General features: G+C 36.4%; 1 protein-coding gene across 8 annotated transcripts in view; it reads left to right on the top strand.

Annotated features, from left to right (window-relative positions):
• bean1 (brain expressed, associated with NEDD4, 1) overlaps positions 1–13307 on the top strand; it is a 43211-nt gene that overhangs the window by 20729 nt on the left and 9175 nt on the right. For all 8 annotated transcript variants that reach the window (XR_007947006.1, XR_007947004.1, XR_007947005.1 and 5 more), the window contains exon 4: positions 867–1008. Coding sequence is in view for 1 of the 8 variants with exons in the window: in XM_051959542.1 (XP_051815502.1) it covers positions 867–1008 (142 nt within the window). In the remaining 7 variants the exon portion in view is untranslated. The remainder of the gene's footprint in view (positions 1–866; positions 1009–13307) is intronic.

Raw genomic sequence — 13307 nt, 5'->3', positions numbered from 1 at the left:
TCTCTCTCCCTCTCTCAAAATGTAATAATATATTACATAATGCGGAATTTTTTTTTTACAAAATGCGTTGGGTCAGTTTATTACAAAATGCGGCAGTTTATTACGAAATGCGGCTTTATTATGAAATGAAACGACAAAGTTATTGCATTTTGGACGTTTATTACAAAATGCACCGTTATTACGAAATGCGGCTTAACAAGGAGTCATAGTACTACTAATCAGGAGGTCTAGAAGGAGTCATAGTTCCACTAATCAGAGCTGCAGTGGTCGTCCTTCCAGGCACTTTGCCAGTAAAGTTTGCTGAAGAACATGAGAAGAAGTCTGATGGATACTGGAGAACATTCTTTGGTCAGATGAAGATCAATGAGTTGGGCTCAGATGGAGTCCAGATATTTGGTAAGAACCTGACCAGGACTACCACAGTGGATGCATGGTCCTGACAGTGAAGCAGGAGGTGGGAGTGATCTGGTTTAATGTGTCTTCATCAGTTGGACAGCTAAAGTCATTATAACATGAAGTCTCTTTGAAATGAGAAAAACTTGGAATCTTTCAGAGATATTTAGAGGATTTATGATCAACATTTCTTATGCTGAATCTACATTTTGATGACACCCACATCTTCATGAGCATGTAACTTGCTTCTGAAGTGTTTCCAGGTTTTCCAGAAGAATGAAGACGTTTGAAGACACTAAGAAAAAATAAAATAATAGTAAAAGTAGATTTCAGTGATTTAAATGGTTGAACAGATGAAAATTATCCCTGCATTTGCTTGATGGTCCTGTGAAGCTCTGAAGGAACGTTGATCTGCTGGACTGAGCAGAGAAAGCTGAGATCCTTCACCCTGATTATTGTCATGTTCTTTCCAGGACCAGACGGTTTTTCCTTCGGAGGTTCTGCAGGAGAACTGAGGTCCAGCTGCTTGGAGGACTTTCCTTCTGGCTTAGACTTTGACTCGTACAGAGAGACTCTGTCACAGATCAACACCCTGTATCCAGACTCACCTCCACGGTAGGAATCATTCTGTTCAGCACAGTAAGGGCTGATGACCAGGGGTTTGGTGTTCAGGCTCCAAACTTTATTAATCCTGAATGAAGCTCTTTTAATCTTAATTAATCCTGAAGGACTTCCTCTTGAATAGCATGTCAGGGGCGAGAGGATTTATCTATGGACCCCATCATCCAGGTGAACTACAGGAACACTCAAACAAGTCCAACACCAGGCGAAATAAGTCTAAAACTAGCAAAGGCCAAGTTTGAAACTAGATTAAAGCCTTGTCGAACCCAGTCCAAACCCAGTCCAATCGAAGTCCAAAACTTTGGCCAGTCTAAAACTAATCCAAAACAGACAAAATTCTAAAACCAGACAAAGACATAGACCCTGTTAACATGAGGACGCTTGTCGGTAAAAACATCAAAATATTTCAACAAAACACCCTGATACGAGGATGGCGTTTTGGGGGCTTAAAAATGCAAAAATTTGAAACCAGCCTCCAGAGTGGAAAGGTTGAAAACTCTCCGCCGTTACGTTTCCGTCTAAACAGCAAAACGCAAAACTTTGCCGGAAAAAAAACTTTGCCGAGATCTGACCACGTTGCGTACGCGATTACGTCACATACGTGCCCCGGTGCTTTGGTTTGCCGGCCGGTACAAGGACGTAAACAAAGATGTGTGATTATTTCCATCCTTCGTACCTTCAACCAACTCTGGCAGCTCTATGTACACTACAGGAGTCGTACCAGCAAATGTAAAGAATCTATACAGATTACGTTTACCGCAGCGGAGATCCGAAAAAGGGAGATAGTACGCATGCGCGTAGACATGGCAAAGTTTTATCACAGCGCCACCTAGCTGCCTGGCATGCATATCCAATGGAATTCCACACACTATAGAGTCACTGTATACACGCAGATTTCCTTCAAATGTCTAAACATGAAATAAAAAGTGAAGACAAGACGCCACTTAAGATGGTCCCCGTATAAACGTAGCCATAGTCTTAAATCAGGCTAAAACCAGGACCAGGTCTAAATACTAGTCCAAATCTAACAAACCAGTCTAAAACTAAGTCTAAAAACTAATGCAGAAGCTGTCAAAAACTACTTAAACCCTTTGAAAACCAGTCTCCAAACCAAGACCAAAATCAGTACAAAATGAGACGAGCCCTCAGCAGAGGGCAGAACAACGCCCATGCATGCAATATGCAGGAAATGTGCTAAGTGACCCCTCTGACCTTGACCTTGACCTGCTGACCTCTAACTCCACAACTGAGCAGGGGACCTTAGACCGATCATCAGTGCCAAGTTTGATCATCCTGACTTCAGCACTTGCAGAGATATCTGAACGGACATACACACACACCCACCCACATACATACATACTTAACACTCAAAGAGGCATTTCGACCCGTTTCCCACAGAAAAGAAAACAGCGGGAGCTGCAAAATCCAGTCGTTCAGTTCAGTTCAATTCATTTATTTCGACAAAGATGCACAGAAATGCACATTTTAAGATCATCAGATAACCAATCATACACATATTATGTGATACACACCCTATACTCGAAAGGGAGCAGGCTGAAGAAAATCTTATATTTCCTGCCCCTATCAACTAAAAATAGCCTTGCTGGATGACTCACGCAGCAAGTAAACATATTCAAAAAAATCCACACAAAATACATTCAAAGATAACAAAAAGAAGAAGAAAACACAAATAAACAAAATTACCCTTCCACAACCTTCCATGAAATACAAAACAAACACAACACATATAACTCTGCAGCTTACAAAACTGTACAGGACATCATTTCTATTTCTAGTCATTGGTACCCGCCCTGAACGAATAATCCATATTTAGGCATAAATTAAAATCAACAGATCACACATGACACCTATGCTCTAGCATATAATCTCATTGTTCTGTCTTTAAAAGCTTTCTTCAGCGAAACTATATTTGTACAATCCTTAAATTCATCATAAAGAAAATTCCAAAGTTTAACACCCACTACTGACACACTCATCCGTTTTAATGTGGTCCGTGCATATGACTGTTTAAAGTGACCTTTCCTTCTATGCTCAATCTCCTCTGAAGTACAGACAAATAAGTTTTGTATTGCTATTGGTAGAACTTTGTTTTTAACTTTGAACATAACTAATAATGTACGTAACTGAAGTGATTCCTGCCACTTCAGTAATCTAGAATCAAAAAAGAGTGTATTTGTGTGCTCCTGATAACCTACTCTATGAATAATCCTGATGGCTCTCTTCTGTAGAAGGTACAGTGGTTTGGTGTTACTTTTGTAAGTGTTTCCCCAAACTTCCACACAATAACTAATATAGGGCAATATAAGTGCACAATACAGTGTCCTTATTGTCCTAAAATCTAATATGTGCTTTACCTTATTTAAAATGAAAATACTTTTTGACATTTTTTTCCTTACATGTGCAATGTGGGCTTTCCAAGTTAGACCATCATCCAATATTACTCCCAAAAAGCAGAGTTCATTGACCCTTTCTATTTTAATTCCATCTATGGACAATACAACATTTTCTTCCTTTTTTTCCTATTACCAAAAATCATAAATTTTGTCTTTTTTACATTTAATGATAATTTATTGTCTTCAAACCATGTCTTGATTTTCACCCATTCCTGTTCAACGATATTTATCAAAGCTTTTATATCAAATCCAGAAATATATAAATTAGTGTCATCAGCAAATAAAACAAATTTCAATAACTTTGACACCTCACATATATCATTAACATAAAGAATAAACAATTTTGGTCCCAACACAGAACCCTGCGGGATTCCACAGACAATCTGCCTGTGTTCAGATTTACTACCACCAATCTCCACAAACTGTTCGCTATCTTGCAAATAACTCCTCATCCAATCTAATACTATCCCTCTCACACCAAATGTTTGTAACTTTGACAATAATATGGAATGGTCTATTGTATCAAATGCTTTCTTTAGGTCAGTAAACACCCCTATGGTATATTTCTTCTTATCAATTGCTGTTGCTATATCCTCTATTATATTCATTACCGCTGAAGCAGTTGACCTGTTACAACGAAAGCCATACTGACTCTCACTCAGTAGCATATTCTTCTCAATAAATTTGTCTAATTTTTCAACAAATATTTTTTCAAATATTTTTGAGAATTGAGACAATAAAGACACAGGTCTGTAATTTGTAAGATTATGTTTGTCTCCACCTTTAAAAAGTGGTACTGCCTTTGCTACCTTCATTTTATTGGGAAAAATTCCTGTTTGGAAGGAAAGATTTAAAATATAACACAACGGTTTACTAACACAATCTATGGTCCTTTTCACAATGACCATGTCCAGCCCATCACTGTCTGTTGACGTCTTATTTTTCAATTTCATTACTAATGATATAATTTCATTTTCACTAACATCGCTAACAAACATGGATTGCAACAATTTATTCTCCCCTCTCCATTCCGTTTGTGCATCTTCTTTTTTGTTTTCTTTTATAGTTTTAGCCAGATTGGGTCCCACCGTTACAAAAAAAGAGTTAAATTCATTTGCCACTTCAGTCATATTTTTTTACAATCATAAGGTTTTCATTTATAATATGACTTGGTGGTTTTATCAGCCCTGATGTTCTTCCAATTACCTTATTAAAAATCTTCCAGGATTCTTTAATATTGCTTTTATTTTTTCTAATAAATTATTGTGGTAGTCCTTCTTTGCTTGTCTAAGTATTGTTCCCAATTTATTTTTATAGGTCTTATATCTTGTTTCAGCAGCCTTTGCTCTTGATTTTATAAAATCTCTATAAAGTTTGTTTTTCTTTTACAAGCATTTTCTAGTCCCTTTGTAATCCAAGGCTTTCTCTTGTTGCTATCCTTTTCTTTCCATAGACTCTTCGGGCAATGTATGTCATACAGCGATAAATATTTATCAAGATAAACCTCATATGCAGCATTTACACACGTGGACAAAATTGTTGGTACCCCTCAGTTAAAGAAGGAAAAACCCACAATTCTCACTGAAATCACTTGAAACTCACAAAAGTAACAATAAATAAAAATTTATTGAAAATTAAATAATCAAAAACAGCCATTACTTTTGAATTGTTGATTAACATAATTATTTAAAAAACAAACTAATGAAACAGGCCTGGACAAAAATGATGGTACCTCTATAAAAGATTGAAAACTATTTGACCAGAGTGACATGATTAACTCAGGTGTGTCATTTAATTGACATCACAGGTGTTTCCAAACTCATAATCAGTCAGTCTGCCTATTTAAAGGGAGACAAGTAGTCACCCTGCTGTTTGGTGAAAAGGTGTGTACCACACTGAACATGGACAACAGAAAGCGAAGGAGAGAATTGTCCCAGGACATCCGAAAAAAAATGATAGACAAACATCTTAAAGGTAAAGGTTATAAGACCATCTCTAAACAGCTTGAAGTTCCTGTGACAACAGTGGCTCATATTATTCAGAAGTTCAAGACCCACGGGACAGTAGCCAACCTCCCTGGACGTGGCCGCAAGAGGAAAATTGATGACAAATTGAAGAGACGGATCGTTGGAATTGTATCCAAAGAGCCCAGAGCAACCTCCAAAGAAATTAAAGGTGAACTCCAAGGCCAAGGTACATCAGTGTCAGATCGCACCATTCGTCGTTGTTTGAGCCAAAGTGGACTTCATGGGAGACGACCAAGGAGGACACCACTGCTGAAAAAAACTCATAAAAAAGCCAGACTGGAATTTGCAAAAATGCATGTTGACAAGCCACAAAGCTTCTGGGAGAATGTCCTTTGGACAGATGAGACCAAACTGGAGCTTTTTGGTAAGGCACATCAACTCTATGTTCATAGACTCAAAAACCAAGCATACGAAGAAAAGAACACTGTCCCTACGGTGAAACATGGAGGAGGCTCAGTAATGTTTTGGGGCTGCTTTGCTGCATCTGGCACAGGGTGTCTTGAAAGTGTGCAAGGTACGATGAAATCTGAAGACTATCAAGGCATTCTGGAGAGAAATGTGCTGCCTAGTGTCAGAAAGCTTGGTCTCAGTCGCAGGTCATGGGTCTTCCAACAGGACAACCATCCAAAACACACAGCCAAAAACACCCAAGAATGGCTGAGAGAAAAGCGTTGGACTATTCTAAAGTGGCCTTCTATGAGCCCAGATCTGAATCCCATTGAACATATGTGGAAGGAGCTGAAACATGCCATTTGGAGAAGACACCCATCAAACCTGAGACAACTGGAGCTGTTTGCTCATGAGGAGTGGGCCAAAATACCTGTTGACAGCTGCAGAACGCTCATTGACAAATACAGAAATGGTTTAATTGCAGTGATTGCCTCAAAAGGTTGTGCAACAAAATATTAAGTTATGGGTACCATCATTTTTGTCCAGCCCTATTTCATTAGTTTGTTTTTTTAAATAATTATGTTAATCAACAATTCAAAAGTAATGGCTGTTTTTGATTATTTAATTTTCAATAAATTTTTATTTATTGTTACTTTTGTGAGTTTCAAGGGATTTCAGTGAGAATTGTGGGTTTTTCCTTCTTTAACTGAGGGGTACCAACAATTTTGTCCACGTGTGTACCTCTCCCACATACACCTCGTTCCAGTCGACTTTAGTTAAATCAATCCTAAACTTCTCTATTGCTTCCTCCGTTCTCTTCCTTACATATTTATATGTTATCTTCTGCTTTTCTCTACTCATGTGACATTCATAAGTAAGAAACACAGGTAAATGATCACTTATATCATTAATTATCAGTCCACTCTTCATATTATTTTCAACTGTATTAATATAGATGTGATCAATTAACCCTTTAAGCTTCAGTCAATTCCAGCCGTTTTCAGTACAAAAAATCGCTAATATTCTATTTTTAAATAAAAAAAATTACGAAAAATACGGGGAATATTGGACGGGCATCGCGAGGTGCATTTCCTTGAAAACGACCGATTCGTGGATTTTATACCGACTTCAGGACATGTTTTGGATAAAATAGTTTACTGGCTTGTGTTGTCTGGATGTAAAAAGTTGGATTATGGCCGTTTTTTGTGGAATCTTTTTTTCTGTCTAATAATAAACCCGGAAATGTGAGTCGCGCTGTGTGCGTTGAAGCCGTGTATAGAGAACGGATGGATGAATATTTGTTTTTGTCGGACAAATGTGTTTTTCTCACCCGCTGTGGTAATCGCATCTGAAAGTGGTTTATACCGGCGGATTCATGAGAATCTAAGCTTTCCATCGGCGTATAGTGTTTGTATAATCGCGTTTGCAGCCGTCGGACATTCTTGAAATTCCTATGACGCACCTACGACGCACTGAAGCGTAAAGGGTTAAAGTTGCAGTATTAGTAGTAAATCTACTGGGTTTAGAGATTACTGGGTACAGCCCCGTACTATATACCAATTCCAAGAATTCTCTTGTTAATCTATTTCTGGGTGAGCTCAACAAATCAATGTTAAAATCACCACAGACAATGAACTCTTTCTGTTCTTTTACCATATTCAGTAACTCTTCAAAACAGTCATTGAATGCTCCTACATTGGATCCAGGTGACCTATATACGCATGTGACAGTGATATTTTTCCTCTTTGCAACATCCACCTCCACAGTTATACATTGGAATAAATCATCAATCACCAGTGTCATACTTTCAACACACTTGCACTTAAAATTACTGTCAACATACAGAGCCACCCCGCCACCTCTTTTGTTTTCTCTACATCTCTGATATAGCTCATACCCTTCAATACAGAAATCAATACCTCTGTCCTTATCATACCAAGTTCCTGAAAGTGCTATCACTTTAAATTTATTTTTTTATTGTGTTTAAATAATCCTGTATCTTATAAAAATTTGCATATATACTTCTACAATTGAAATGTATTATAGAGAAAGTGTTATCCAGCCCAACACTGTCTCTGAATTGTTCCTCTGTGTAGTAGTCACAGGTGATATTAATTGAGTTGAACAGATGGTTGTCTGGGTCGACATCATGTTCAAAGTCATAACGTTTATAGTTTGTTAGTTCTGAACTTAAGAATGACTGACTTACAGCCTTTCCTGCCAGACACGTGTCCTCCTGACCTGTCAGCGTCACCGTCTTCCTCCGGTTACTTTCATAAACCGTATCCATTGTATTTTAATCCATGTCCATGTTCATCGTTAGTCCTTCCGTCGTACACATATCGTCATTTGTATTGTTCCAGATCTTTAAGCTCTCGTATCATGACCACTTTGGCTTGCTCGGGTGTTCCATTCAATCGAATCATGACCCTGCAGTTCCGTGTCCATGTAGCCTGTATCTTGCTTTCTTTTCTCAAAATGCGAGCCTGTCTGGCGATTTCTGCATTCTTCTTTGTCAGATGTTCGTTCAAATAAATCCCGGTTCCTCTCAACCTTTTAGCCTGCCGTAGTAATTCCACCTTGTGTTTCCTGTTAGCAAACCGAACCACAATGGCTGGAATGGTTCTGGGTCTCCCAGGGAGAGAATAACATGCCGAAATCCCATCACTTTGAATAACCATGTCCTTACTTTTAAAGAACTTTGTCACTTGTTTATCGAGTGACTCCTGCTCCTCCGCCGGTGCATCTTCCTCACCCTCTTTACTACGGTCGGCCGCGGCTCTGGCATACGTCCGATGTGTAGTTTTGAGTCCAGTTATAATCACCTCGTCTTTCCTCGTATGTTGTTCCAGTTCCTCAATTCTTAGTTCTAAATCGTTGATTTTCTTATCCTTCTCTTTAACAGTGATCTTCAGGTCTGTTATTTCGTCCATCATTTTCATAAGCGTGTCCTGCTGTTTGGTCACTGCCCTCACGTCTTCAGCCAGTTGTCTCAGCATCTTTCTTATTTCCTCCATATCCTCCTGAATTTTCTTTTGTTTTGCACTCATCTTTCTTTGTTGTGTTTCCCGTAATACAATATTGTAATCCAGTTTACTTTCTTTTCCTGAGTTTGCTCACAGCTCATAGTCTGTGTTATCATCTTGCTCCGTGACGTCATCCATATGCGTCGTGATTAATTAATTACAAAGCCTCTAATTAGATAGATTCATTTTTTAAATTGTGTCAGTTCAGTTCAGTTCAGTAAATTTATTTCAAACCTGCACACAGCTCTTTTGACAACAGACATAAAATTATATCTTGGTTTGAAAAGGGGATGGATGAAGCAAAAGCTTTTAAATTTCCAACCCCCCACTCACCATCACACAAACATTACAATAAAACAAGGGGGGAAAAAAAAACAACTAACTACAAAGATAAACATACAAAGACAGACGGGCCCACCTTCGCTGACTCTAACTCTAACCCCCACCCAACTCATCATCAACATCATCATCACCATCATCATCATCCTCATCATCATCATCGAATGTGTGTAAGCACTTTTCCAGTGCCGCACACATCCACACAGCCAAAGGCATCAGTCTCTCTGTTGCAAATATTTCAACATAACATTCCTTTTAAATGCTTTTTAAAACTGATTAATATTTTTGCAAGCTCTATCATCTTCTGTAAGTTTATTCCATAATTGAACTCCACGAACAGAAATACACATTGATTTTAAAGTACTTCTCACTTTTGGTTGATAAAGCATATTAGTTCCTCTCAAATAATAAGAATGATGGATATTTCTCTCTTGTATATTTGCAGGAAGAGAGTTTCTAGATGCCTTAAACATTATTTGTGCTGTTTTAAAATCGACCAAATCATATAGTTTCAGATCAGACGATTTTAGAAAAAGAGGATTAGTATGGTCATAATACTGTACACCATGCACAACTCTTATTGCCCGCTTTTGTAATACAATTAGAGGAAGTAAATTGGTTTTATAACAATTACCCCAGACTTCAACACAGTAATTTAGATATGACATTACAAATGAATTATATAAAATGAGTAGTGCACCATGATTAAGAACATGACTAGCTCTCCTCATAATACCGACACATTTGGCAACTTTTGTTTGCAAATAACTAATATGTGGTTTCCATGATGTCTTTTCATCAATTACAACACCTAAGAATACATTTTGTTTCACTCTCTCAATAGTGATGTTGTCAATGATAATTTGTACAGGTATGTCATGTTTTTTTTGACCAAACGACATAAGTTTTGTCTTTTTTAAATTCAAGGATAATTTATTGGCATTAAACCACTTCTTTAGTTTAACTATTTCAACCGTTATCTGCACCAAAAGTTGTTTCATATCATGCCCTGAACATATTATATTTGTATCATCTGCAAAAAGTACAAATTTAAACAATCTGGATATTTTAACCATGTCATGAATATACATTATGAATAAAGTGGGACCCAGTATTGATCCTTGTGGAACCCCGCACATTACATTCCTATACCCTGATTTGTTTTGGTCCTACCACTAATATTTATCTTACCTGGTTAATGTCATTTTTGCTCTTGGACCTCATATGTTACATAATGTTAGCTGGAAATCAATATTTTGCGGATGTCTATTTAACTTGTAAAATCTATTTATCTTAAGCTTATAACTTTTCTCCGGTAAGTCGCTGCCCTATTTTCCAAGACGACACTCCTCTGACTCTCTGACCTGCTGCCTGGATGCTGGACGTGAAATCGAGCCGTGCTCTCGCCAGTAACGTGTATTACCCTATCAAAGAGTAGATACTGAGCAAGACAATTATCCATAGTTTACCTTCGTACTCATGAGTACTTTTGACTCAAAGACGTGTCTTTCTTGGAGTGGAGCTTTAATATACAGGCTTGCCATTCTTGAGTACAAAACGATGTGAAACTACAGGCGTTGCTTCTCCATCTTCTCTGCATCAACTTTGTGCTCTCATGTCCCAGGGGAGAAAACCCCAGCAGCACATCCGGTGGAGTGACACATCAAAATAAGAGCGGTAATTTCACAATAAAATTCTCTATATTAAAATACATTGAAACGCGCGTGAAAGGCAGAACAATTTATTTTCCAAAGTTACAGGGAGCCACAACAGAGGGCTGAAAGAGCCGCATGCGGCTCCAGAGCCGCGGGTTGCCGACCCCTGATCTAGAAGAACCAGTCGAGACACTGGTCTGAAACTAACTCAAAACTAGTCCAGACTAGTCCAAAACCAACTGCAAAACCAGTCAAAATGTAAATCTAAGATCAATCTAAAATCATTCCAAAACCAGTCTAAACTCTAGTCAAAACCAGTCTAAAACCAGTTAAAATGATTCTAAAACCAGTCTGGATCCAGTAGAAGTGGAGTCCTGACCACAGTGCTGGATTTAGAGAACTGCTTTTAAACAGAGAAACCATGAAATTAAATGTGGAGTAAAGTTCCTCCAGTTCCTTCAGAAGCTTTGTTCCTCCAGTCCGACTTGCTGATGATTCACTTATTAGAAACGTTCCTGAACAAATCACTGCAGAGTTAAAGAGCTGTTAAAAGTCAGACTCCTGCTGGTTTAAATGTCAGCAGCTTTAATAATTCACTCAGATCCTCCTGCACAGCCTCAGGTTTCATCCAAACCAGTCCTTTCTTCTGTCTGTCTGCTCTTCAAGACATTCCTTCAGCTCTGACTGCTGATGGGGAGTCTTAGGAATTTAATCCCACCTTAAATCACCTGCTTAATGATCTAAAACTAAAAAGCAAAAGGTGTCAATGTGGTGAAACTACCTGCTGAGGAAGATCAGAACTCAATTATTTATCAGGAGTTTAAACAGCAACATGTACATCTGGACTGAAAACTTCACGTACAACAGATTGGTAATATGTAAACAAAATAAAAATGTACAGAACAAAAAAATAAAAATAAAAATATAAGGTATATAGAGCAATTTTGTTAAAATATGGAATGTAGAAAAAAATACAAAATGGAAGGAAAATGTGCAATATAAAACATTTATAATATGCAAAAATGTAAAAAGAAATATAATACAAAATATAAAGTGGTCAGAAATATTTAAAAACATTAAAAAGATAAAATATAAAGTGTTAAAAATGTATTTATTTTAAAAATGGGATGTAGAAAATATACAAAACACAAAATGTAAGGTAAGAGTAATAAATAAATGTGTAAAAATGTAAAGAAAATGATGTAAACGAAAACTAGTTTAAAAAAATGTCAAAAAAGATGTAAAAAAATATAGTGTGCAAAAATGAAAAGAAATCGATGTATTGCAAGAAATATATATATATATATATATATATATATATAAATATATAAACATATGTATATATATATATATATAAATATAAATATATAAACATATGTATATATATATATATATATTTATATATATATATATATATATAAATATATATATAAATATAAATATATATATATATATATATATATATATATATATATATATATATTTATATATATATATATATATATATATATATATATATTATTTATATATATATATATATATATATATATAAAATATATATATAAATATAAATAAATATATATATATATATATATAAATAAATATAAATAAATATATAAACATATATATATATATATATATATATATATATATATATATATATATATATAAATAAATATATAAACATATGTATATATATATACAAAGAAATAGACAGATAGATTAAACCTCTATTAATGCCACGGCAGGGAAATTTACACTATATGCACTATATGGAACACTATATGTTTTACCTTTTTATTTACATTTTTGCATATTGTATATTTCATATGATATTTCTTTTAGCATGACATTAAGTTTAAAAGATAATACTAATAATGTAAAAACATTCAATATGTCAGAAGGACTTGTGCAACAATGACTGTATATCTGAAATATCAGCGTAAAATAAGGAATAGACATAAACATACAGATAAATTATGAATAGATTTCTCTCTCCTACATGAGGCTGAGTCTGCTGCATGTGTTGGTCTCTGGTTTAATCTGCTGCTCTACTTCAGGTACATCTATCACCTGGAGGAAAACACCTGGAAGCTGCTCTTTAGCTGGAGCTCAGCCTGAATGTGGGTCAAAGATCTGCAGATTCAGCTGAAACCAGATTTATGAATCTGAGAGAGATTTATGATAAACACTGAGACAGGAAACAAGAAAACAGCAATAAAAAATACTGGATTAAATGAGCTCAGAGCCTCAGAAGTCTGGAGCAAACAACAACTAACACACACATTTCTGTACCTGCAGACCCACAAAACACTGCAAACACACCTTGTTTACCATAAAGCTGGAGGCTGAAGTCTGACAGCCAATCAGCTGCAGGGAGCCGAGTCATGTGACCCTGATATTTATGTGTTTAGTCACAGATGGTGGAGGGAAACTCAGATC

This window comes from Acanthochromis polyacanthus, chromosome 15 (genome assembly GCF_021347895.1).
Source record: "Acanthochromis polyacanthus isolate Apoly-LR-REF ecotype Palm Island chromosome 15, KAUST_Apoly_ChrSc, whole genome shotgun sequence".
NCBI lineage: Eukaryota > Metazoa > Chordata > Actinopteri > Pomacentridae > Acanthochromis > Acanthochromis polyacanthus.
The sequence above is the reverse complement of the archived record's forward strand: the minus strand, read 5'-3'. Positions and strand labels throughout refer to the sequence as shown.